Below are 24,765 nucleotides of genomic sequence, written 5' to 3' on the forward strand. Positions count from 1 at the left end.
ATCTTACAACAGGCTATAATCTAACTGACCATCAATGCCATGCCATACTGACCTTCAAGCTATACCCAGCCTTATCTCCATCAACATCTAAAAACTTGTTGAGTACATAAAGAGAATCTGCTAAAGGTCTATCAAGGAAATGCTTTGAGGGATTGGCTGAAGGTCAAAAGAACCACAATGCCCCGAAATTAAGATGGAGGGTGAAACATTACATACAGATGCAACCATAACAACTGGACCACAATAAACCTTACTAGAAATGATAAGAATAGATGGAGACATATGTATTTGTGTAATGTAGTAGTCTTCAAATTTGTTGGAAACCAAAATGTAATTATACATACACACACACATACATACATATACATATATATATATATATATATATATATATATATATATATATATATATATATATATATACCGGAGTAAGCACATAAAATGTGCAACAAGGTGGAAAGAAGAGTGCTCAAATACCAGAGGTAGAGTAATATGCTTTATTTAAAAGCAGCAGAAATATAACAAAAGACTGTTACTCAGAGTTTCATATTCCCGTTCATCGGACAGTTTTGTTAGAAATGGGAAAGGAATGATTAGCCCTTCGCTTGTTTTGATTGCATTGTCATTCCTTTCCCATTTCTAACAAAACTGTCTGATGAACGGGAACGTGAAACTCCGAGTAACAGTCTTGTTATATTTCTGCTGCTTTTAAATAAAGTATATATATATATATATATATATATATATATATATATATATATATATATATATATGTGTGTGTGTATTTATGGTTGCATCATTTGAAACGTATTTATAGATTTGACCTGTCAGAAAGGCTTCAAATACATATTCATAGTTAGCATATACCATACGTGTGTTTGTACTTGTATGTTTATGTCTCCATAGTTCATATTTCTTTTTCTTTTTTCTTTTATCTTTTCTTTTCTATCTTATCAACATACCTAGATATAAAGTTGGCAGCCATTGTTGTTTGACATCCGCAGTGGATAATACATTGCTGGAAATGCAGTAAGTTATAACAGGATAAGCAGTATCAATATGACTGGTTATTGATTTGTTTATTGAACTGCTACAAGTCCTGCAGATGGTGATGGCATCTCATACACTTTTACAGCTAACATCTTATTTATCTTAAGAGGTAACAGAATACAAGCTTTTATTTAGCTGAGGAAGGTAATATGGTAACAACATGTCTTCTCAAGCTACTGCTGCTGCTACTGATGTTTTTTGTTGTTTATTTTATTAATTTTTTTGTGCCCTGAAACATATAAGGTAGGTTACCTCTTTTCCATAGCACAAAGTGACAAGGTCACAACATTCCTCCTAAATGGGACATCAGTCCATTGCAGCATTCAAAACAAGCATTTTGGTGTGGGATTTGGCAAATCAATTACATTGATCCCTGTACTTTACTGGTACTTATTTTATCAACCCCAAAAGGATGAAAGGCAAAATTAACTTTGGTAGGATTTGAACTCAAAACATAAAGAGCTATGAGAAATGCCACTAAACATTTTGCTTGATGTGCTAATAATGCTGTCAGTCTGCCATCTTCTGCTGCTACTGCTGTTTTAGATAAATTAAATAATAAATAATAGCCAGATGTTTAGATGCTTAATCATTAAAATTGATTATGATTTCTGATTGAAACTTTGATGAGTATGAAAATTGAGAGCTGAAACTGAATATTAAATATTCATGTCTTTTATTGACTATTTGTTTTGTTATAAGGTTGTAATTGTTATACATAGAAACTTTGTCATAAGAGTGTTTGATCTTTGAAAATATAAAGAGGTCTTGACAAGCATTAAGATGAACTACTGGTGTGTTTATCAGCAAAAGAATAACATGTACCAAAAACAAGGAAAAAACATGTGACTTCTTCTATTAAGTGACTTGACACTGCAGTGACATGCTGGACAACATGCTTAATTGCATCCAATATGGTGTCTAGAATATATCTGCTTGTAAATGTCTTTTGTGTCCTATTTGCTTTTCATCATTCCAGAGTTGATAAATTACATTAATATTCATACTGCTTCTTACAAAAAAGCAAAAAGGACAGGTACTTAAACAAAAAAGAAATATGTTCATTTACAGAGATGATATAGAAGAATTCAGTTCTTAGTATTTATGTTGAAGCTTCTAGAATCAAGCTTAACCCTTCACTTGTCCAAAGCATTTTTAAAAGTTTGTCTTAAATGTCCATGCTTGTTTCTAAACTTTTAGTTAACTCTTGTTTCATATGTTCTGAGTAATATAATGCTTTCCTTTCATAAGTCCCATGTTACTGCGGTGGTTGAAAAAAATTGGGAATGTGTGTCATATTTGATGCATGGATGCCAGGGAAATTTGTCCTATGTACCACATGTATTAGACAGGACAGGACAAAGGGTTAAATTGAAGTCATCTTAGAACAGAACTTTAAGTACACATATATAAGAAATACTTTGGAAATTCTCTTTGCAATATAGCAATAAAAACAGACTGTTTTATCTAGTTTATTAGTTTAACCCATCCAATTGATACTTCTAGACTCATTATTATACACTGGTTAGTTCAGACTAGTGTTCCCTCATCTATGTAGTTGTAGTAAAAATATTTTGGTCAAGAATTATTACTGTTATCATCTTTATCATTTAACGTCCATTTTCCATGGTAACATGGGTTGGATAGGATCTGATGAGCTGCAGAACTTCATCAGGCCCCAATGTCAGCTTTGGTATGGTTTCTACAGCTGGAAGCACTTTCTAATGCTAAAAATTTTTATTTAAAAGTTATGCTTTTGATTCAGCAGCATGTTTTGAAACTAAATGGAAGTGGATCTTTATTCAAAGATGAAGTTTCAGTTGTTTGATCAACCGAATCACCTGCTTCTGAATTAACATGAAACCAGCTAAGTATTCCACAGACTAGCATGACACATGGTATGTGACATAGCTGTTCTTTTAAATTACAAGCACAGTTCAGCCAACATGCTTCTACAGAGTTTCAGTTTACCAATTTCATTAACTAGGTATTGGTCAGCCCCAAATTATAGAAAATGCTATTTACCCAAGATTCCAAGTAATGAGATTAAAACCAGGACTTCATAGTTATGGAGCAAACTTCATAAACACTTTGTATCAACTGAAGCTTAATACAGTATGCATAAATTATAACACAAGTGTCTTATAGCTTATAGTCTAGTAAAAACAAAAAGATCAGAGCTCCTTCCAGAGCCTTAAGCTCATAAGGTCAGTTTTGGGGATTTTGTGGTCTTTAGTTCCCTCTTGGATGAATGCTAGTCCATTGCATGATTGCTCATCTCCACTAGCAGAGTGGAGTGGAGTAATGTCAAATGAAGTGTTTTGTTCAAGAACACAATGCATCATCCAGTCTAGAAATTGAAACCATAATCTTATGATCACGAGAGCAGCACCCTAACCACTAGGCCATGCACTTTCACATAGCTTATAATACAAATATATTATAGCTTATAATATAAATATATTATAGCTTATAATATAAATATATTATAGCTTATAATACAAATGTATTACAGTAAGCTATTATGTAAATGTACTTTAGCTTGGTGCTTTCAGTATTCTACGAAGCTTTGTTCTCATACCTCATTTAGGGCATGCTCTCACATTGATATTTCTAGCATGGATCTCTCCATGACCCTTTGTGTTGTAGCCAATTGATGTTCCTCTTTCTTTGTAGTTGCTCGCCTCTCACTTGTGTATAAGACTGCAAATGTTGAGTAGCATTCAAGAAATCAGAAAAGGTCACTTGAAAAGCCTCCAAGATAATGGAAAGACAATTTAGTTAAACAATTTGGGACAAGATAGAAAAGAACGATGCAACCAAGAAAGAACTGGAAGTGCTTCATATTATACAAACAAGAAAGTAATTTTCTGAACACAGTGTTGCTGTGAAAACAGCATTAATATTGGGTATCTTACCCTTATAAGACAAAAAAGTTGCTGGGAGAATACTGAAAGTGCAAAACTATTGTATATTTACATTATAGTTTTCTGTAATACATTTGTATTATAAGCTATAATATATTTGTATTATAAGCTTTGTGGAAATGGCTGTCTGCTGACCACCTTTTCCATCTTATAAGAGTAAAATACCCAATCTTTCTGCTGTTTTCATGGCTATACTGCATTCAAAATATTACTTCCTTGTCTGTATATGAAACACATTCGATGCTTCCAAAAACAAAAAAAGTTTGTTTACATATGTAATTGGAAGTGAATTGTGACAGCAGTGTACAACAACATCTGGTCAATACAGTGATTGCAACTTAATAAACTAAATTACAAAAATGAAAAGAAATTTTGAAATTTTTTTCTTATTTTCAGTGCTTTCATTGAAAATCAGCTCAACAAAAATTACTGTTATTTATATCTCATTGCTATTAAAATTTGAAAAAAAATGTTTTCAATAGGAGCTAACATTTTTAAAAATATAAACAATGATGTTTTTTACTGTACTAATTGCTTATTTGTTATGTAACATTGCTGTTACTTGAAGTACTGCACTTCATTAAGTTTTGATACAGCAGTATATATTGTAATACAGTAATGTTGCAATAAAAACAGTATGCATTTATCTCCAGTTCACTGTAATGACTTATGTTTAAAACAGATATTTTAAAGAGCTAAGACACTCCTCAAAAACCATATTCAAAAGTGTGATTCTTTTTAAATTGATTAATGCGTAGATATTAAGAAAAACCTTTCTAAATCCGAGATTATACTATTAATCCATTGTAATACTATGTTTCAGAAGCAGAGAAATAACTAATTAATATTTGACTAATTGCTACAAGACCACTCATTAATCAATGGTCGATTGAATTTATCCCAGTGTTTATTTTATTAATTCTGGAGGGATGAAAATCAAAGTGGATCACAGAGATATTTGTATAGAGAATAAAGAATATTGAACTGAAATTCTTTTAGACTTAGGCTCTACTCTTTCTGCTACTCCACTGCTTTAGTATATTCCATAAATATGCATATATATGAAAAGATAATTGTTTGTTTATGTGTGTGTGTGAGTGTGTGTATGTATGTGAATGTGAGTGAGTATATGCATGTGTGTGTGTGTGTGTGTGTGTGTGTGTGTGTGTGCATGTGTGTGTGTGTGTGTGTGTGTGTGTGTGTGTGTGTGTGTGTGTGCCCATGCATGTGCCTGTAGCAATAAGTGCAGAAATTAAGAATTGCTTTTGCATTGCTATGCTGCAATGTGTTAGAATTTGGTAAATTCTTCATTTTAGTTATAAATTTTTTATTTTCATTATTTAAGAAAAGAAGATGATTCTTTAGGTAATTGCAGAAAATATAGTTATCTATTGAGTTGATAATAATAGTAATTATAATAATAATGTGCCTGGAATTCTGTAACATATTTACCAAAAAGAACCTAGTTAAACACATAAAAAAAATGAAAATGTCACCAAAAAATACCAGCCAAAAGTGCAATACTTTCTCTAATCTAATTGCATTCCAAATAGCAATAAGAAAAGGAGTCAAATACCTTGAGATGTCTTGGTGTGATGTCCTTGCACAAAGAGACTTCTTTCTGTGACAAGTCCACAGAAGACAGAGGGTAAACAACTTCTCCAATGATTTCATCTCGTGAGAACCTGTCAAAGCTGAGGACAACAAAGTGAAGGGTGATACCAGCTAGTTGGTTATAGCTAATACCATAGAATGTGAATGTTTCATCGTAAACTGGATTCAGTGTCTTCCTGAGAACCCGAGTCTTGCATTTGTGCTTTTTCTCTGGAAGCAGTTGCAGTTTGATGTATGGGTCACATCCTCCTATGCTTGGATCTCTCGGTGGAAGCTCTGAGGCTTGCAAGATTGTCACCAGCAGAGCATTTTTCTGAGAATCATATTCAGTTGAGAAATGAAGTGTTCCAAGATGCTGTGTTTTCAAGTCATCTTCATGTTTCTCTCGCATACACTCATCCTTCTCAGGTGTTGCACCGTCTTTTTCATTCTCGATACTATACTCGGCTTTCACATGGCCTGGGTCAAATTGTGATGGAAGGGGGCCTCCCCCTCCACCACTTGTCCCACTACCACTGCTTTGGCCCCTCTCGGCAAGACTTCCACCAATGTGCTCACCCGAGGAAGGATAGGTTGGGCTTGTTGCTTTAGATTTCATGATAACTTTTCGAGCTGAGGACGTCTTTTTCAAGTTTCCATTATTGCTCTCTTTCAGTCCCTTCTTAATGGCTGAAGAGAGTCGATTCTGTGCATTTTTGGCCAGCTGTCTTTTGTAGCATTTATAAGCAATGGCTGTAGCTGTACCAAACATTACCATGACACCAAAGCAAACTCCAAAAATAGCACTGGTAGAAACTGAAACATAAAAACAAAAGAAACAAAAATTAATTTATCAGAATTAATTCATTCATGAATATATTTAATCATCACCACCACCACCATCAAACCACAACCACCAAACCACCGACACCACCACCACCACCACCACCATCAATGTTTTAATGTCCACTTTCTATGTTTGTATGGGTCAAAGAGAATTCAAGGATGCAGATTTTCTGTGGCTGGATGCCCTTCCTGTCATCAATATTCACTTGATTCTAAGCAAGGTATTATTTTTCCATGACAGGACAGATTTTCATGCAACATTGGGAAGGGAGGTCACTGCTGTATGACAGTGACTTATTTTCAACTATATCATAATGTAATTATAAGGAGACACAAAAAGACACACATACATATATATAACACAGACTTACATATATATACATATATATATATATATATAGAACATGTCTTTCAGTTTCTCTCACCAAATCCACTCACAAGGCTTTGGTCAGCCCCAAGACTATAGTAGAAGACATTTGCTCAAAGTGTCATACAGCAGGACTGAACCCAAGGCCATGTTAAGAAGCAAATTTTTTAACCACATAACCAGGTCTGCACCTAGTCATGAACACATTTAATACTCTTTGTTATCCTTCTCCTGTTATTTTTACTGTCTTATTTGTTTTCCAGCCCTCGTCTCAAGAATTTCACCAAACATTTTCTCTCCTAGCCATCTAACATACTTAATGCATTTAATCTGTCAATTGACCAGTTACTGGTCAATTGACGAGATAGTGTCTTTTATGGACTTACTGCATTAAAAACACAGTGACAAAAATTGATGAGATAGTGTCTTTTATGGACTGACTGCATTAAAAACACAGTGTCAAAAATTGTCCCAGCAGTAGCCAGTAAGAACACCAGATTCATTTCAGTCCTTTTGATACTTATTGTATGTTTAACACAGAAAATCCGTTAGAGGTACATATATCTCAGAAAATATACTGCAGTAGCTGGTTGATCAACAGTGTATATACATTAAGTATGATATGGTGATCATCATCATCATTTAACATCCATTGTTCATGCTGGCATGGATTGAACAGTGTGACCAGAGCTGGCAAGCTGGGGGAGCTGTACCAGATTCCAGTCTGATCTGACATGGTTTTTACAGCTGGATGCCCTTTCTAATGCCAACTGCTTTACAGAGTATGCTGGATGCTTTTACATGGTACTACAAAGGTGCTTCTATGGGGTGCCGCCCAGGTGTTTTTAGATAACACTGCATGGGCTCTTTTACAAGGAATTGCGCAGGCACTTTTATATGACATCATACAGGCACTTTTATGTGATGTTGCATGGATGCTTTTACATGTTGCATGGGCGCTTTTACGTGGCACCACACGGGTGCTTTTACATGGCATCACCACAAATGCTTTACACCCTTAGAATGATCAGTCTTAAGACTTCTGCTGTGGGGTACAGGTCTTTTTGAGTATAGCCAGGCACCAGGTATCTTGGTAGAGGAATATCTTAATTAAAAACTACCTCAATTTTGTATACCAGATTTCTTCCCTAGAATTTCATTCTAGTTCAACTCACTTCCTATATATATTTAACTTTCAGTCTTTAACAAATGAACTCTAATTGTACTAATAGCCACCATGTTATTCCTGCTCCAAATTAAAGAGGACCTAAATTGGCTCTTAAAATTAATGAATTAAAAATCTCAGAAGACAATCTCAGGATGACTGAATGCAAGTGGTGCCATATTTTAAAGCTAAAACTATTGGTTTTTACACAATATTTTGCCAAGAAACACAGAACAGGCACAATAATGAATTGGATTTTAATAGAGGAAATTTAGTGTTACACTTCAAATACTGCAGTACTTCACTACTTTTTACTTTTTTGGTGAACAAAAACTAAAAACTCTGAAGAAGCTTGTCATATATTCACACACACACAAACACACACACACACACACACATGTATGCATGTGTATATATATATATATATATATATATATATATATATATATATATATATATATATATATATGGGAGAATATACAAATAATAACAACAGACGAGGACAGGTGGTGTAAATAACAAAAGGATATATTAGTATGACTCTCGGGAATACATATATATATATATGTATATATATATATATATGAGTCGTGTATTATAAGATATTATTGCAAACTTATTAATATCTTGAATGCATTTAATACATACATTTCAAGTGGTTATGTAACAATTTGTTATGTGATTATACCATCTTCAGTTATTTACAGATGAAATATAATTTATGTTTGTAAGTCACTGATGAGGATTTACTTACATAAAAAATTGTTAAATAGCCACTTGAAACAAATGTATTAAATGAGTTTGAAATATTACTAATTGGTTTGTGATTACTCTTATCAGCTTGGGAAACAGATGCCAAATGGTAAGAAGGGGATGATCATGATATATACAAATATATATGTGTGTTTACAGTTTCTGTCACCCAAATACCACCCACAAAGCATGATTTTGGTCAATCTGATGCTACATTTAAAAATGCTAACACCAAGTACTGTTCTGTGAAATACTCCAAAACAATATGATCGTGAAGAGCTCTTGTTAACCACACTGCTATGAATACATGTCTCTTTAAAATCTTTTACTCTTCTCAGTGTGACTATAAATCTGTCTTCTAAATGATTGCGTTGAAGAATACATGAAAACAAAGCTATTTTTTATTACTGTAAATGCCTTTACACTAATTCTAGAATGCATAATACACTTGAAATGTTTGACTAATACAACTGAAAGTTAATTGTTATTCCACTTTGATGTCTTATTTCAGGTATTAAAAAATCACATGCAATAAAAATTTCCATTTCAGAATATTAATTGCTTAAATTCTAGTTTTATGTGCATTCTTTAAAACTGGAAAATGGACTTCTCCATGTTTGCTGAATGTTTGAAGTAATTTTTTTTTACCAAGATTTTATTATTATTATTATTATTATTACTATTATTATTATTATTATTATTATTATTATTATTATTATTATTATTATTATTATTATTATTATTATTATTAAGGCAGCAAGCTGGCAGAATCATTAGCATGCTGGATGAAATGCTTAGCTGTATTTTGTCCATCTTTACATTCTGAATTCAAATTCCGCCAAGGTCAACTTTGTCTTTCATCCTTTTGAAATTGATAAATTAAGCGCCAGTGAAACACTGAGATTGATGTAATCAACTCATCCCCCCCTCCAAAATTGCTGCCCTTGTGGCAAAATTTGAAACCATTATCATTATTATTAAGGCAGTGAGCTGGCAGAATCATTAACATGCTGGACGAAATTCTCAGTAGTATTTCACTTGTTGCTACGTTCTGAGTTCAAATTGTCGAGGTCAACCTTGCTTTTCATCCTTTCAAGGTGGATAAATTAAGTATCAGTGAAACACTGGGGTCAAGGTAATCAGCTAGTCCCCTTCCATCAAATTTCAGTTCTTATGCCTTTAGTAGAAAGGATTATTATTATTGTCACCATTTGCTCATTTGCCAAATATAAGTAAACTCTGAAGCCTGCTCAGATATGCATTATACATTAATGCAGCTAAAGGGGTGGGCAGTTCACCCCAGGTGACATTTTTATGGGGATGGTACTTTGGAGTTTACTGCATAAGACTGTATAGGCTACTTTGGCCTGGGGAGAGTTTCAAGCTCAAGGGCTGCCCCAGCAACACACACCCTAGTTACACCACTGGTATTATCCCCAAAGGCAGTATTGTTAGAGCATCAGCTAAAATATCTCTGTATTTGTTCTAATTCCTTGCATTCTGAGTTCAAATTCTACTATGGTCAATTTTGCATATCATCCTTTTATGGTTGCTAAAAATATATCAATTAAGAGTTGTGGATTGGTGGAACTGTAAGAATGGTGGACCAAATGGCTTGCGGTATTTATCTCAGCCTTTTACATTCTGAATTCAAATCCTGGCATGGCCTACTTAGATGATAGACAAATCATCACTGGTTTAATACACCCCTAAAATGTACCTTGTGTGCCTTTAGTAGAGTCCATTCTGTTGCAAGCATTTGAGAATATCTTCCAATCCTCCTGACTGTAAGTTTTATCAGAACTCTTTACTGGGCCAAGGGCCTACCTTCTCACTGGGCTAAAAGATATATGTCTCTGGTCTTCATTCAACAAATATCTCACCTTCTAGCACTCTATATCTCCTTCTCTCTTTTCTTCTCTCTCTCCTTCTCTCTCGCAATAAATTCTTTCTTTCCTTCTGTCTTCCTTTGTTTCTTTCCTTCTTTCCTTCCTTCTTTCTTTCTTTGTCTTCTACATTTATCTCAAACTCAGGGATCAGTCCAATATTGTGCTATTGTAGAAAACTAGTCATACATATCACAGACTATAATAACCTCTCAGCCTTTATGTCTTACCAAAGACTCAACCAATCCATTATTTTTAATACTTGTTTCAATCATTGGACTGCATCCATGCTGGGGCACAAACTTGAAGGGTTCAAGTTTACCAAATCAACCCCTGCACTTCTTTTTCATCTTTTTTTAAAGTCTTGTACTTATTCTATGAGTCTCTATTGCTAAATCACTAAGTTAAAGACATGTACACAAACCAACATCAGCTATTGGACACAAACGTGGACACACACACATGCACACACCCACATACACACACACACGCACACACTTGTATGTATGTGTGTGTATATGCATGTAAATATATGTATATGTATGTATATATATATGTGTGTGTGTGTGTGTATTCATATATATATATATATGTGTGTGTATATACATATATATATATATATGTATATATATATATATACATATATATATATATATATACATATGAGTGTATGTATATATATATATATATATATATATATATATATATATATATATATATATATATACATATATATATATATATATGTATACAGACATGCACACATTCACATGTGCGCGCACACACATACATGTGTGTGTGAGTGTGTGTGTGTGTGTGGGGGGGGTGTAAAGATATAAAGAGGAGAGAAAGAGCTAAAGATAAAGTGGGAAACAAAAACGAAATTTCAAGAGAACTACAGATGGAAGATAAAGAGGAAAAAGAAAACAACTAAAAAAATAAATTTATTTAAAAATGCACGAAAGAAAAAATTAATGACTCAGAGGAAGAAATTAAATGGCAGTCAGAAAAGAAAAAGAAAGGAAGAAAAAAGATAAATGGTGAGAGAAAGAAAAGATAGGAAAAAACCCAGCAGAGTCTGTTGGAAGCTGGTTGCTATGACTATATCAGTGAAGTCTGCATTTTCCGTACAAATAGCTGGAGTGGCTTATTGATTTGTGTTATTATCTTATTCAGCAGCTATGGCGGAGGCAGTTGTGCTGATGGTAATGTAGGAGGGGTTGATGATGAAAAACAAAACAACAGACCACTGAGTAAAATCAAATGAATGAGGGAAAAAAAATATGGTTTAGCCTTTTATTTATTTGTCTGTTTGTTTATTTGTTTATGTCTCCTTCATTTAAAATTTTTTTTTTTTTTGCTGTCCAACAATTGTTTGTGTGCTAGTCACATTTTGTAAAGATGCTGCACAGATATATATATATATATATTAAGCTATGTTTTAGATGTCTCTGGTCTTCATTCAACAAATATCTCACCTTCTAGCACTCTATATCTCCTTCTCTCTTTTCTTCTCTCTCTCCTTCTCTCTCGCAATAAATTCTTTCTTTCCTTCTGTCTTCCTTTGTTTCTTTCCTTCTTTCCTTCCTTCTTTCTTTCTTTGTCTTCTACATTTATCTCAAACTCAGGGATCAGTCCAATATTGTGCTATTGTAGAAAACTAGTCATACATATCACAGACTATAATAACCTGGTTGTTATGTTGTTGGTACAAATTATTTCATCACATTTTTTCCAGACTTATGAATAATTGAGTTCCATTTTATAAATATCAGTGCATTTGAATATGTGTCTGTGCATATATATTTATATATGCGTGCATGTATGTATATGTGTGTACATATGAGAATGCATGTGTGGCTATATGTGTGTGTGCTGATAGTTTCATGTCTACGCATGGTAATTTTGTTTTTCTCGCATATATTTTTAATGTGTATATGCTGTGAGCACTACAGACAAGCAGCAAGTTTTCACAAGCTGGCCTGATGACTCAGTTTCAATTCCAAGTTGAAGCTGTTTTCTTTCACCTATGCCACATCATTCAATTTGCATTATTTTTCCATTCAGAGGTTTTATGCCAGTGTGTGAATGTGTATTTTGTGTTGTATACTTCACATGTCAATATTTGTTGATATTTATATATTTTATTTCATTATTACTAACTGCTTACTGACATATATATATATATATATATATATATACACACTTATATTATTCTGTTATTTTGTTATTTTACAACTTTGTTCTGCCCTTAGATACGTTCGTTAGCTTTTGCCTGAAGCTTAATGCTCTGGCACCTCCCTGATAACAATGATCTTGGTTTTAAAGCACACGAAACCATGAAGATGTCTTGGAAGCCAAGTGATGAGAAAAATCTGCTGCAGATGTTCCCTGTATCATGCTATTGTGTTTCCTTTCCATCTGTTGTGTTTTTGACTCCCTTTTCTGTCTGTTATGTTTTCACTCTGTTTTCATCTACATTTTCCCTTCGTTGTGTTCTTTCTATTTAACCTTTGGAATATATATATATATATATATATATATATATAGATAGATAGATAGATAGATAAATAGATAGATAGATAGATAGATAGATAGATAGATAGATAGATAGATAGATAGATAGATAAATAGATAGATAGCTTCAGTTGAAATTAGGTACTTAAGTTGAAGCATCAAGTCAGTCCAGTATTATCCTCACAGCTCAAAGTAAAGTGAATAAAATCAAAATAAGCAACAGGATATCAAGAAATGATGCAGTGCGACCATTTCAAGCGGCTCTATTTTATTGAACAATGCAATCATTACATCAATTTAAATGCAGAGCTATCATCAGCTGCACAAATAAATAGAATTTTAATCAGTTGAACACATTAATATAATTTTTCTCAAATACTTTAACAGAGCAAGAAAATAGAAGAAATCCATGTTGCCGCTATAGTAGCTAAGAACAGACTACACTTCCAAGAAAGGCATGAAGCCCACTGGGGTCATAGCTTGTAAAGGATTGTGGTTCATTTCTAATTTATTTGTCTTTTTATCAACTACTAAATCTAAGACTAGAGGACTGTGTCTATTTGGAATGAAGGGCAAGAGTGAGTTGACAGTTCATAGCTAGGTGTGGTCATAAATATTGTCAAGACATTAGGAGTAGCAAATTGGGTATAGAGTAATTGTCTATAAAAGGAGGCTGGGTAGTGGAAGACCCTAAATCGTGATGTTAATTACCAGTTAAAGGGGCATGGTGCTAATAAAACCTATGATGTTAATACAAAGGAAATTTTTATCATGGAGTACTACAGGTGATTGTTTATAATCAATAGTGTTATGTTGTATAAAAATAAAATCTAAGATTATCAAAAATGATGTCATAACCAAAATAGGTAAAATGTGTGTATATATCAATTTTCAACATTAAAAAGGAAAGATTGCATAGAATCAGTTTAATATTCATTCATGTACTTAATTATTTACTTATTAGGTGGTTTCTATAAAGACTGATCAGGGCATTTACTCATGGAATACTGGATAGATAAACATGCTATCTATATATTGAGTATAAGCCAAGAATCAGAAAAAATAAAGATGTGTACAAATACACATACATATTTATCTATGTGCACACATGCACACATATACAAATATTTATACGTTCATATGGATATAGTATAACCATCTCGCATAGACTTAAGTAACTGAAAAGTATCTATTGATGAACAAGAAAACAACAATTTATAAGGGATAAAAGGTTAATAGGTTATGCACATATATGCATATATACACATATACAAATATTTATACGTTTGTATGGATATAGTATAACCATCTCACATAGAGCTAGCTGAAAAATCTCTATTTAAGAACAGTAACAACTTATAAGGGATAAGAGGTTAATAGGTAAGGATATCAAAGTAAGAAAGCAAAATAATAAGAATTTATAGAAGATAATATGAAATATGTATAACCTAGATTTAAAGTGATAGAGTATTAAAATTTGAGGTAAGGAAGAGATAAAGGTAACCCAAAAAGAGGAGGTGTGGAGGCACATGGCTTAGTGGTTAGGGTGTCAGCATCATGATCGTAAGATTGTGGTTTCGATTCCTGGACCGGGTGACGAGTTGTGTACTTGAGCAAAACACTTCATTTCACATTGTTCCAGTCCACTCAGCTGGCAAAAATGAGTAATGCTGCGATGGACTGGCGCCCCATCCAGCTGGGAAACACATATGCCATTGAAACCGGGAAACCGGGCCCATGAGCCTGGCTAGGCCTTAAAAGGGTGCGTTTATTTATTTATTATTAAAAAGAGGAGGTAGTAGGTATGGGTGTAGTGAGGGCAGTTAGAGGTATTCAGACCAAAGAAATTTTGTAAGTTACTATGTTATAGGTGCTATTACATATATGATTTTATAGTTTCTAGGGGTATATCATTAGGAGACTTACATAAAAGCCATTACAAGAATACATAATATGATCAGTAGGGTAGAACATCATAGAAAGGAAAAGATAGCTTAATCACCAAAAATATGATAAAGTCAGACTAACTAGGCAGGAGTTTTCATGGGATAGTAATTACATATAGTACACCACATACCATAACATATAACTTATAACATATGTAATGCAATTTAATTCAGCATATAACACAATATCCCATGATTTTATCATATTTAATACTGGGGGTAAGTTTACAATGGATACAACACCAAAATTAATTTCCACCATCAAAGTTCAAGTATGACACCTATAATCGCTAATTTCAAAAATACTTAAATGTATGGGTGACGCTATGCACACATGATACCCTTAGGACTAATCTATTATTAATCAGGTTGTTCTTGTCCCTATACTTAAAAATCTCACAAGTTTCCATAGAGCACATATTGACTATCTCTATAAGGCTGTGCATTCCGTATTATATCCCATTTAAGGCTAAATTTGTTCCCACTTTCCTTCAGTTCCCAAATCTTTCTAGATAAGGATGTACAATTGGTTTTATGTTTGAATCTAAAAGATGAAAAATGGTTATTGATACGTTTTTTCATATTTATCAAACATCCTGTATATATAAAGTTACCAGCCTCAGTTATGATTGTACATTTATAAATCACGCTTTGGATTAAACATCGGCCTAATAACAGACAGTGGGGTTTAACTCTACAATTGCAACCAGAAGCATTAAAGTCTTGATATTCCGATTATTGTTATTATTATTGAGTGAGAAAGCAGTACATGCCATCAAAGTGACACTGCAACTCATATTCTCACTGAATAACGTCAGTTGGGTGGAGAAAGTCTGCAAGATGTTATGCAAGCCTTATTGGACCAAAAATTTTAGGCTGTGCAATCGCTGGCGAGTGCAACTTTCCAATGCCTGGTTGAGCAGGAGGGTGCCACTGTGAACACAGAATCCACAGGCACAAACTCAGGTGAAGTTGACCGCAGGTGCAATAACTTGATGCATGGGCATTGATGGCATTTTGCATGAGCAATGGTCAGTGATGGTTTTTCTCACCTGCTAGTGGACAGTTGTCATCATCATCATCCTTATCATGTATGTTTATGTGTGAGCATATTGTATGTACATAGGTATGCAATCACTTGTATCCAATGTTTAGAATAGGTATACTGTATCCTAGTAAGAGGTAAAAGAATTGCTGTCAGGAAGGACACTGCTTTAAAATGCTCTTAAGTCAGTCGGCTTCTGTGCCATATGTCTGCTCCAACAGAGACAACCGAAACCTCTCAGCAACCCCAGTAAGATACAGACACAACAGGGGAACTCTGTGGGGTTGTCTGACATGCCAGAAATAACAACCAAGACTCTCTCAACTTAACCTTTGAAAAGGAACACATTGGATAATGTAGACCGTGAAACGCAACACCTGGGTAAAGATGAGACAATCACAGATGGTGAATTGGCTGCATTGTTATAATATTGGATAGAATGCCTCATGTTCCAACTCTCCACCCTCTGAGTTCAAATCCCATTAAAGTCAACTTTTCTTTTTATTCTTTTAGGGTTGATTAAGAAATACCAATCCAAGATGGTGGATTGATGAAACTGGAAGAATGCCAGACCAATTGCTTTGTGGTATTTGTTCCAGCTCTTTGGGTTCTGAGTTCAAATTCTTCCATAGCTTACTTGGGCAGCAGACTTAACCTATCACTTGGTTTAATAACACTACCTGATATCTTAGATGTCTTTAGCTGAGTTTAATCTCTCACAAGAATTCAGACCCAGTTTGCAGCTTGAAGATTACCTTCCTCCTACCCACCTACCAGTCTTGAAAGCTTTGCAAAGGGTCACAGGCACTGTCTTTCTACTTGACCAAAAGATAAAAGATAATTTTATCCAGTTATGGTTGATGCGGCATATATAGGTGGTCCTCATCTGAGCTTTGTATTATTCTAGCAGTAATTATTTCTCACTTTGGCATTAGATCAGACATTTGGAGGAAGTTGTGTAGAGAATTTAATCAATTTTGACTACTACTATCTTATTTATGCTGGAAGGATGACAAACAGAGTTAACTTTGGCTGGATTTAGACACATAATATAGAGATATAATTAAATGCTACAAATCAAATAGTGCAACACTAACATTTTTGCTACTCAACAACCCTTGATTAAAACATTGCTGATTTCTTTCATTGACACAAATCAATTTGTAGTAAAGGAATATAGTTGATTGACTGGATCCCACTACAAGTCTAGTACTTATTTTACAAACCAAAATTTAATCTCAGACCATAAAAAGACTAAATTAAGTACTTATAGGCATTTTGTCTTATGCACCAACATGTCTGCTAGTTCTTCAGTCAGTTGATTCTATAATCAAAAACAATTATTTCTAATATAAATTTCAGTTTCACATTTTGGCACAAGGCCAGCAATTTCAGGGGAGGGGTAAGTTGATTATATCAGCTTCAGTGCTGAACTGGTATTTATTTTATCAACCCTGAAGGGATGAAAAGTAAAGTCAACCCCCAGTAGAATTTGAACTCAAAACAAAGAGTCAGACAAAATGCTGTTAAGCATTTTGTCCAGTATGCTAATGATTCTACCAGCATGCTGCCCTGTTTCTAATATTAATATTAATAATGATTTTTAACCTTTGATGATGGTATCTAACAGTTTAACAACAATGATGTTATAATGGAAATTGTTTTAATAATAAAAATCATTGACGAATTACAATTCTAAATTGCAATTCTATAATGACTAAGTAATCATAATTTCTTTTAACTAGGCATGAAGTCATTTTGTAATGAAGTGGAATCATTGATTCAGCCATGAACTGGTTCATAATTTATCAACATTAGTGGATTAAAAGATAAAATGACACCCCACAGAATCTAAATATGAAAGGGTGAAACACAAAATTGTATCTTATAAAATATGCTGTAATCTGCTAATATTTTAAACTAATTCTCCCACACATGACTTGGAAATAACTGAAAAGTTATGTTCATATAAAGAAAGCATATGACCTAATAATTAGGATGTTGCACTCATGAGCACGGGGTCAATGTTTTCGATTCCCAGACAACATGGTGTGCTATGTTCTTGAGCAAAACACTTCATTTTACATTGCTCCAATGCACTCGGCTGTAAATGAGTAACCTTATATTAATTGGCATCCCATTTAGGGGTAAATATTGTGATCGCAGTTACTTATATGTCATGGAAACCTGGTAACTGGCTCCATGATTAGTCGGACTCAAGAGAGTAATTAACAGGTGTTGATAATGATCCATACAGAACTATTTTATTTAATAACATACATACAAATTATACATTTTATATCTTTTTGTGCATACATTGCATACACTAATGCATACGTTTTCACTATTTTCATAAAGGATGAGATTCATCATCATCATCGTTTAACGTCCGCTTTCCATGCTAGCATGGGTTGGACAATTTGACTGAGGACTGGTGAACCAGATGGTTACACCAGGCTCCAATCTGATCTGGCAGAGTTTCTACAGCTGGATGCCCTTCCTAACGCCAACCAGACCAATATAATTTTAAATGTTTACTAAAGTCCAGTATTTGAAGCAAAAATTTAATAATACTACTATCATGATTACTGAAAATGCTTTTTAATATGTTGTATAAATAAATTATCTCACCAATCAAGAAGATCAATATTTACAGTGACTATATTAAAGATTTTGAATTTGTAACAGTTGAGTTGTAGGTTTAATTACACATTATGGCAAAATTTTCAGAGGCACAACTTTAGTGTAACACAGAGAATCTCCCTAATTCCATTTGTCACTATAGTGACAGTTTTCTGTCACAACATGTCTCAGCCCATAAACCAGGCAATATTTAGTTTTCTTTACAGTTTAGACTAAGCTGGGTGATAGAAATAGCAGTTGAGTAATACTACTTCCAAAATTTGGTGCTAGGCCATCAATTTCAGGGTCAGGGATAAGTTGATTACATCAACCCCAGTACTCAACTTCTATTTATTCTATCAACCCCAAAAGGATGAAAGGTAAAGCTAACCTCAGCGGAATTTGAACTCAGAAAATAAAGATGGACTGAATGATGCTAAGCATATTGTTTGGTGTGTTAATGAATTTGCCAGTTCACCACCTTACAACTGAATAATATTGGTTTAAAATTTTGGCACAAGACCAGTAGTTTTGGGGGAGGGATTAAGTCACTTACATCAACCCCAGTACTTAACTGGTACTTATTTTAGCAACGCCAAAATGATGAAAAGCAAAATTGACCTCAGTAGAATTTGAACCCAGAACATAAAGACACTCGAAATGCCACTAAGCATTTCACCCAGCATGCTAATGATTCTGCCAGATCACTGCCTTATTGGTAAGTAATATTGATGGAGTTAATGCTTAATGTTAGCTTCTGAGATTTAAGTATTTGGGAGGAACTTGACATAAACAAGTTGTGTTTATTGTAAAATGAATTAATTATTGGATGGCTACTCAGAGTTATACAGATTGCATGAAGATACAGATTGCATGAAGATACAGAATGCAAGCTTTGCCAATGGATTGACAGACACAGTTAATAGTTTTGCTGATGTAAAAAGTAAAAATATTTGTCTTTGCCAAAATTGTCAAGGACAAGAGATCATTGATGAATGACATGAATGAAGTTTTTACTAGAGCAAGCTCCTCAGAGGCTATCTTAACACTTTATTAAAAGAGAAAAAGATTTTAGGTGTTAAAGGAGAGGATCCTTCACAATTATTTTCACTACACTCAGATATGTTGGATGTGAGAGATACAGGCTGATTTTTAGCCTGGTCTGAGAGGTTTCTTTTTGAAGTATGAAGTACACTGCTTTGTTTCTTTATATTGAAATAAATAGAGAGATAATGAGAAGATAGACAGGGAGATAAAAATATTGAGATAATAAAGGAAAATAACAAAAACAAGGGCTTTTTCAGGAAGATACTGTTTGAGAATGATTGTTGAAATACTGCACTGGATTCCTTGTACAAATGATACATTTCTATGAACACTTAACTGATTCAGGGTATTCAGGAATCAGAAGACATTGTGTGAGATGCAATGATGCTCTAGAAACAGCAATACTAAAGAAGTAGAGAGAATTTTATGGGGACAGAGACTATGATGGCTGAATAGAGATTAGTCCAAACACCTAATTACACTTATCTCTGCTTATAACAAAAATATTGTCAGACTTTTTTTATCAATACTAATATTGAAAATTATATGTAAAATAGCAAGCTGTGTAACATATTAACAGTAATTAATATTGTGGGAAATCAATTTTATTATTAGATTAGGTATTTAGGAAAATGGTTTAAAGGCATCTATTTTTAATTATAAATTGTTTTTAATAATACAATTTAATATCCTTGATTTGTTTAAATTTATTACAAATTAAAAATAGAAATACAATCTGGAAGTGCGAGAAACCAATTGGTTTGTGTCTAAAACAAATAATAAATTCATGATACATGAATCAATATAGTGTTTCAATAGTTAAGTGTAGAGGTGGGGCAGAGCTAGCATAGTTGATATAGTAAGTGAAGAAATTTTGATTAATTAATGTGATAATATTAGTGATACAAACATTCATTATCTAAGTAATTAACTCTGGTCAAAAAAAAATGTTTGAGAAACAATTTCAAAATTTTAATTAATTAAAATTGATTGAATATGGAAAGGTCACTGATTTAATATTATTCGATAGGGTGTGAAGCTTGAAAATCAGGGAGTTATTCTAGGTTAAGCTCCTACTTCTTTGCATTGAGACATCACATCTCTGGTACTTTGGATTTCATCATCATCATCATCATCATCATCATCATTTAGTGTCCACTTTCCATGTAGTTAGAATATCTGAGAAAAGAATTGTAAGATGGATTTTATGAGCAAAGCCAACCATAAGAAAACCTAGAGGCAGGCCTCAAACAAGATGGCTGGACACTATTTATAGCCTTGCTAAAGTCTCTTAAAAGGATCTAACCAGAGATTTTGCTGATAGCTGCTTCTGATAGGACCCTTCAGAAGGCCTAGCTGAGGACTCTACCTCCATAACTCTGACAGGAATCACTGATCAATAAAGATAGATGGATGGATGGATGGAATGCAGTAGAGTGTGAGTTTCATGTTTAGAGGTGTGCTGACAACTCCAGATATGTTTTTGGCTAATTATATCCATTTAGTGAATTATAAACTCTGACTATTTTATTTTCAAGTAACAAGAAAGATCACAGGTTTTCATAAATGATCTTTTTTTCTTTTGCATTTACTGAAATAGCATTATAAGAGCAATGATACTTTACATTTATGTAGTATACATTTATGTATAATAATTGTATATTATGTATATAATATAATATGTAGTACATTTACACATTACATATTTTTGTATACAGTTTTAGTTTCTAGAAAAAGAAAACAGAAATTATTCTAAGATTTGATTAATTATAAAGAATGTTTAAAATAAAGAAAATCACTGCTAAATTTTAGGAGGTTAGAATTATTCCAAAATTCTAACATCTGTTTTTACTGAAGAATTAAAGATATTGAATTATTAAAGCTATTATCTACCCAGGAATAATAAACTGCCAGAGAAAAGGATTTGAAGCTATAGACCAATGTATATGTGTCTAGACAACTAATGGTACTCAAGCACAGCCATGACTTGGATACCACCTTATTTGTAGACATAAAAGGAGCAAACTGAAGGTCACTTAGCAGCAGACATTTCAATATAACCTGAAAACAGTCAACATTATGTGGAATGGATGTACTCATGTCACAGGTGACTGGACCCAATGGAGGAAGCTTGCTATCCAATGTGCTGAGCAGTGCTGCAGGACCTAAATCTAAATTTAAATCTAAATATTGGTTTGTTTGTAAAACACTTTCACAAAGACATTGATAAGCCTTTCTGCTAAAGACATAAGGCTAAAAATCTGGGGGGATTACATTGATCCTCAGTACTAAACTGATACTTATTTCATTGACCTGAATGGATAAAGTGTATGAAATGGATGACAGGCAAAGTTGTTCTTGGTAGCATTTGAACTCAGAATGTAAGGCAGGAAGAAATGTTGTTAAGCATTTCCAGCTTGCTAACAATTCTGCCAGCACACCACCTTAGACAAAGACATTAACAATGCAAAAGAAATATGGCAATTTTAAATGAAAATTGAAATTGGTTTGCAGTCTTGGCTCATTAAGAACTTACTACCAGAAGATTAGAGAGATTTAACTGAAAATTAATGCCAATTATTTCTCTAGCATGGCTTTGTGCCAATGCTAGAAATAATTATTTCTCTCTTCAGTAAACTACTGATATGGCAGGAGTAAAAATGATAAAAGGAAAGCCATAATCTCTCATATTCAAATGGCAGAACTGGAGATGTAAGAGCCACAAAAAATAATAACAGTTATAATAATAATAATGATGATAAAAAAAAAAAACTATCTTGATCCAATTGATGGAACTGTTTTAACTTATAGTTACAAAATTGAACTCAATATGTAAAATTTAAAAACGACTGCAAATTTGTTTGGAAACCAGTTTAACAGATTCATTTATATTAAGACAGTTTATATATATTTTGAATTAATTATGCAGTATTAAGCTATATCAAATAAAAAATTAAAAAATCACAAATTCAGTGTTAACAACAATCAGTCCTGTTCTAAGACATGTTAGCTCAGTTTCTCAGTTTTAAATAAACTTATGTAATAATGTTCAAAGAAGAGAGAAGCAATTGTGCATTAATGAGCCTAATGAGCTTAGATATCTTACAACAACAGAAATATAAATTAAACAAAACTATTGGTAATATAAAGGAGAAAGTAGACTGACAAACCAGGGAAAGAGATTTTGAATAATCATCTAAGTGCAACATCTGACTTAAAACAGTTTCTTTTTAGTTCTTATTCTTATGTTCGTTCTTTCTTGCCTTTAACCCTCCAACGCGGAGTATAGGCCACTTATAATTGAATTCCATGTCGCATAATTTTTCGCTTCTGTACTTATATTCTGCCATGAATGTCCCCCTGTCTCTAGTTCCTTTTGTGTTGGTCTACGCCACGAGTTCATAGGCCTACCCCTCTTTCTATATCCATCCGGATTCCACTGTAATGCACTTTTTGCTACATTTGGTGTGTCCTTTCTAATTGTGCTACCAATCCACTTCCACTTTTTCTTAAATATTTGCTCCCTAATCGAAACTTGATTCGTTCTTTGCCATAACTCCATATTGCTTATGTGTTCGGGCCATCTAATTTTAAGTATACTACACAAGCACCTGTTGATGAATGATTGTATTTGCTTATTTGACTTAACTGTTGTTCGCCATGTCTCAGCCCCATTAAATAACACCGCTTTTACGTTAGTGCTAAAAATTCTTATTTTGTTCTTTATTGAAATTACACTTGAGCCTCCATACTTTTTTTAACAGGTGGAAAGCAGTCCTTGCCTTATTTATTCTCATTTTAATATCTTCATTGGTGCCGCCTGAGAACGTTATCTTACTACCTAAATACGTAAACTTGGCTACATCCTCTAGTTCACCAGTTTCTAATTTAATACGTTCATTGTTTTCTTCATTAACGCACATAATTTTTGATTTGTCGCGGTTGACTTTCAATCCTAGTTTGGCAGCTATTGCTTCTAATTTTGACGTTTTATTTTGCATTTGGCTATATGTTTGTGAAAGTAGCGCTATATTCTTATGTTCGCATGCACCATAATAAAGGATAAAGGGTAATGACCCCTTTGGTCATGAATGACCATGGGATTGCACCTACAAAGTTCCCCTCCAAGGCACAAGTCCAAGCAAGGTTGTTTATGGAAGACCAACAGTTGCCCATGCATACCAGCTTCCCCTCTCCATACTACCAATGTTGTCCAACGGAAAGGCAAAGGCTGATACAGGTTGGCATCAGTGATGTCGCAACATATTTCTACAGCTGAGTGAATGGGAGTAACATGCAATTAAGTGTCTTGCTCAAAAACACAGCACACAACCCAGTCACAATCAAACTCACTACCTCAATGAGCCATGTGTCATAATAAAGACTCAATAATTATGCTTATAGTGTTGATCTTACAAAGATTCTGAAGAAAACATTTATAGAAATAATCATAGAATTGACCTGTAACTCTGGATGTCTTAACACTTTTGATAATAACCTGTCTAAGACTATCACTGGTCTGTAATATAGACTTCTTGTTTTAAAGTGATTTAACCTTTCAGCATTTAAACCAACCATATCTGGCCCATATTTTCTACTTGATCTATGTTCAAACCAACCGGCTCTGGCCTTTCACACCTACTCTATAATCTCATTCTAAAAATAAACAATCACATCATCAAAACTGCAAAGTTACAGGATAATGCATGATTAATTCAAAACAATGTGAATAAATAAACACTACAGTTAACAGAGTAATCTGAATGCTAAAGTCTTAAATAAAGATCTTTCATCAATATTTCATGTCTTTTATCCATTTTAGCTACGTGGCTATGGTCATTTTAGAGTATCATTCTGCTAATTTATTTTCCAAATGTCACTGATTAAATTCTTATATTCTAACATGCAGACACTGAATTTATTTGTATTATGTCATATGAAATGTAGAGAATTCCAGAAAGTACCTCAGTATCAAAAATGAGTTAACCCGGTTCCCATATC

At 33.5% G+C, this 24,765-nt stretch overlaps 1 protein-coding gene across 2 annotated transcripts in view; it reads right to left on the reverse strand.

Moving 5' to 3' along the window:
- LOC106884495 (synaptotagmin-11) overlaps nucleotides 1-24,765 on the reverse strand; it is a 117,390-nt gene that overhangs the window by 51,681 nt on the left and 40,944 nt on the right. For both annotated transcript variants that reach the window (XM_014935916.3, XM_089346905.1), the window contains exon 2: nucleotides 5,554-6,386. In XM_014935916.3, the coding sequence (XP_014791402.1) occupies nucleotides 5,554-6,386 (833 nt within the window). The remainder of the gene's footprint in view (nucleotides 1-5,553; nucleotides 6,387-24,765) is intronic.

Source organism: Octopus bimaculoides, chromosome 2, assembly GCF_046866305.1.
Source record: "Octopus bimaculoides isolate indiv1 chromosome 2, ASM4686630v1, whole genome shotgun sequence".
In the NCBI taxonomy this organism is placed as follows: Eukaryota; Metazoa; Mollusca; class Cephalopoda; order Octopoda; family Octopodidae; genus Octopus; species Octopus bimaculoides.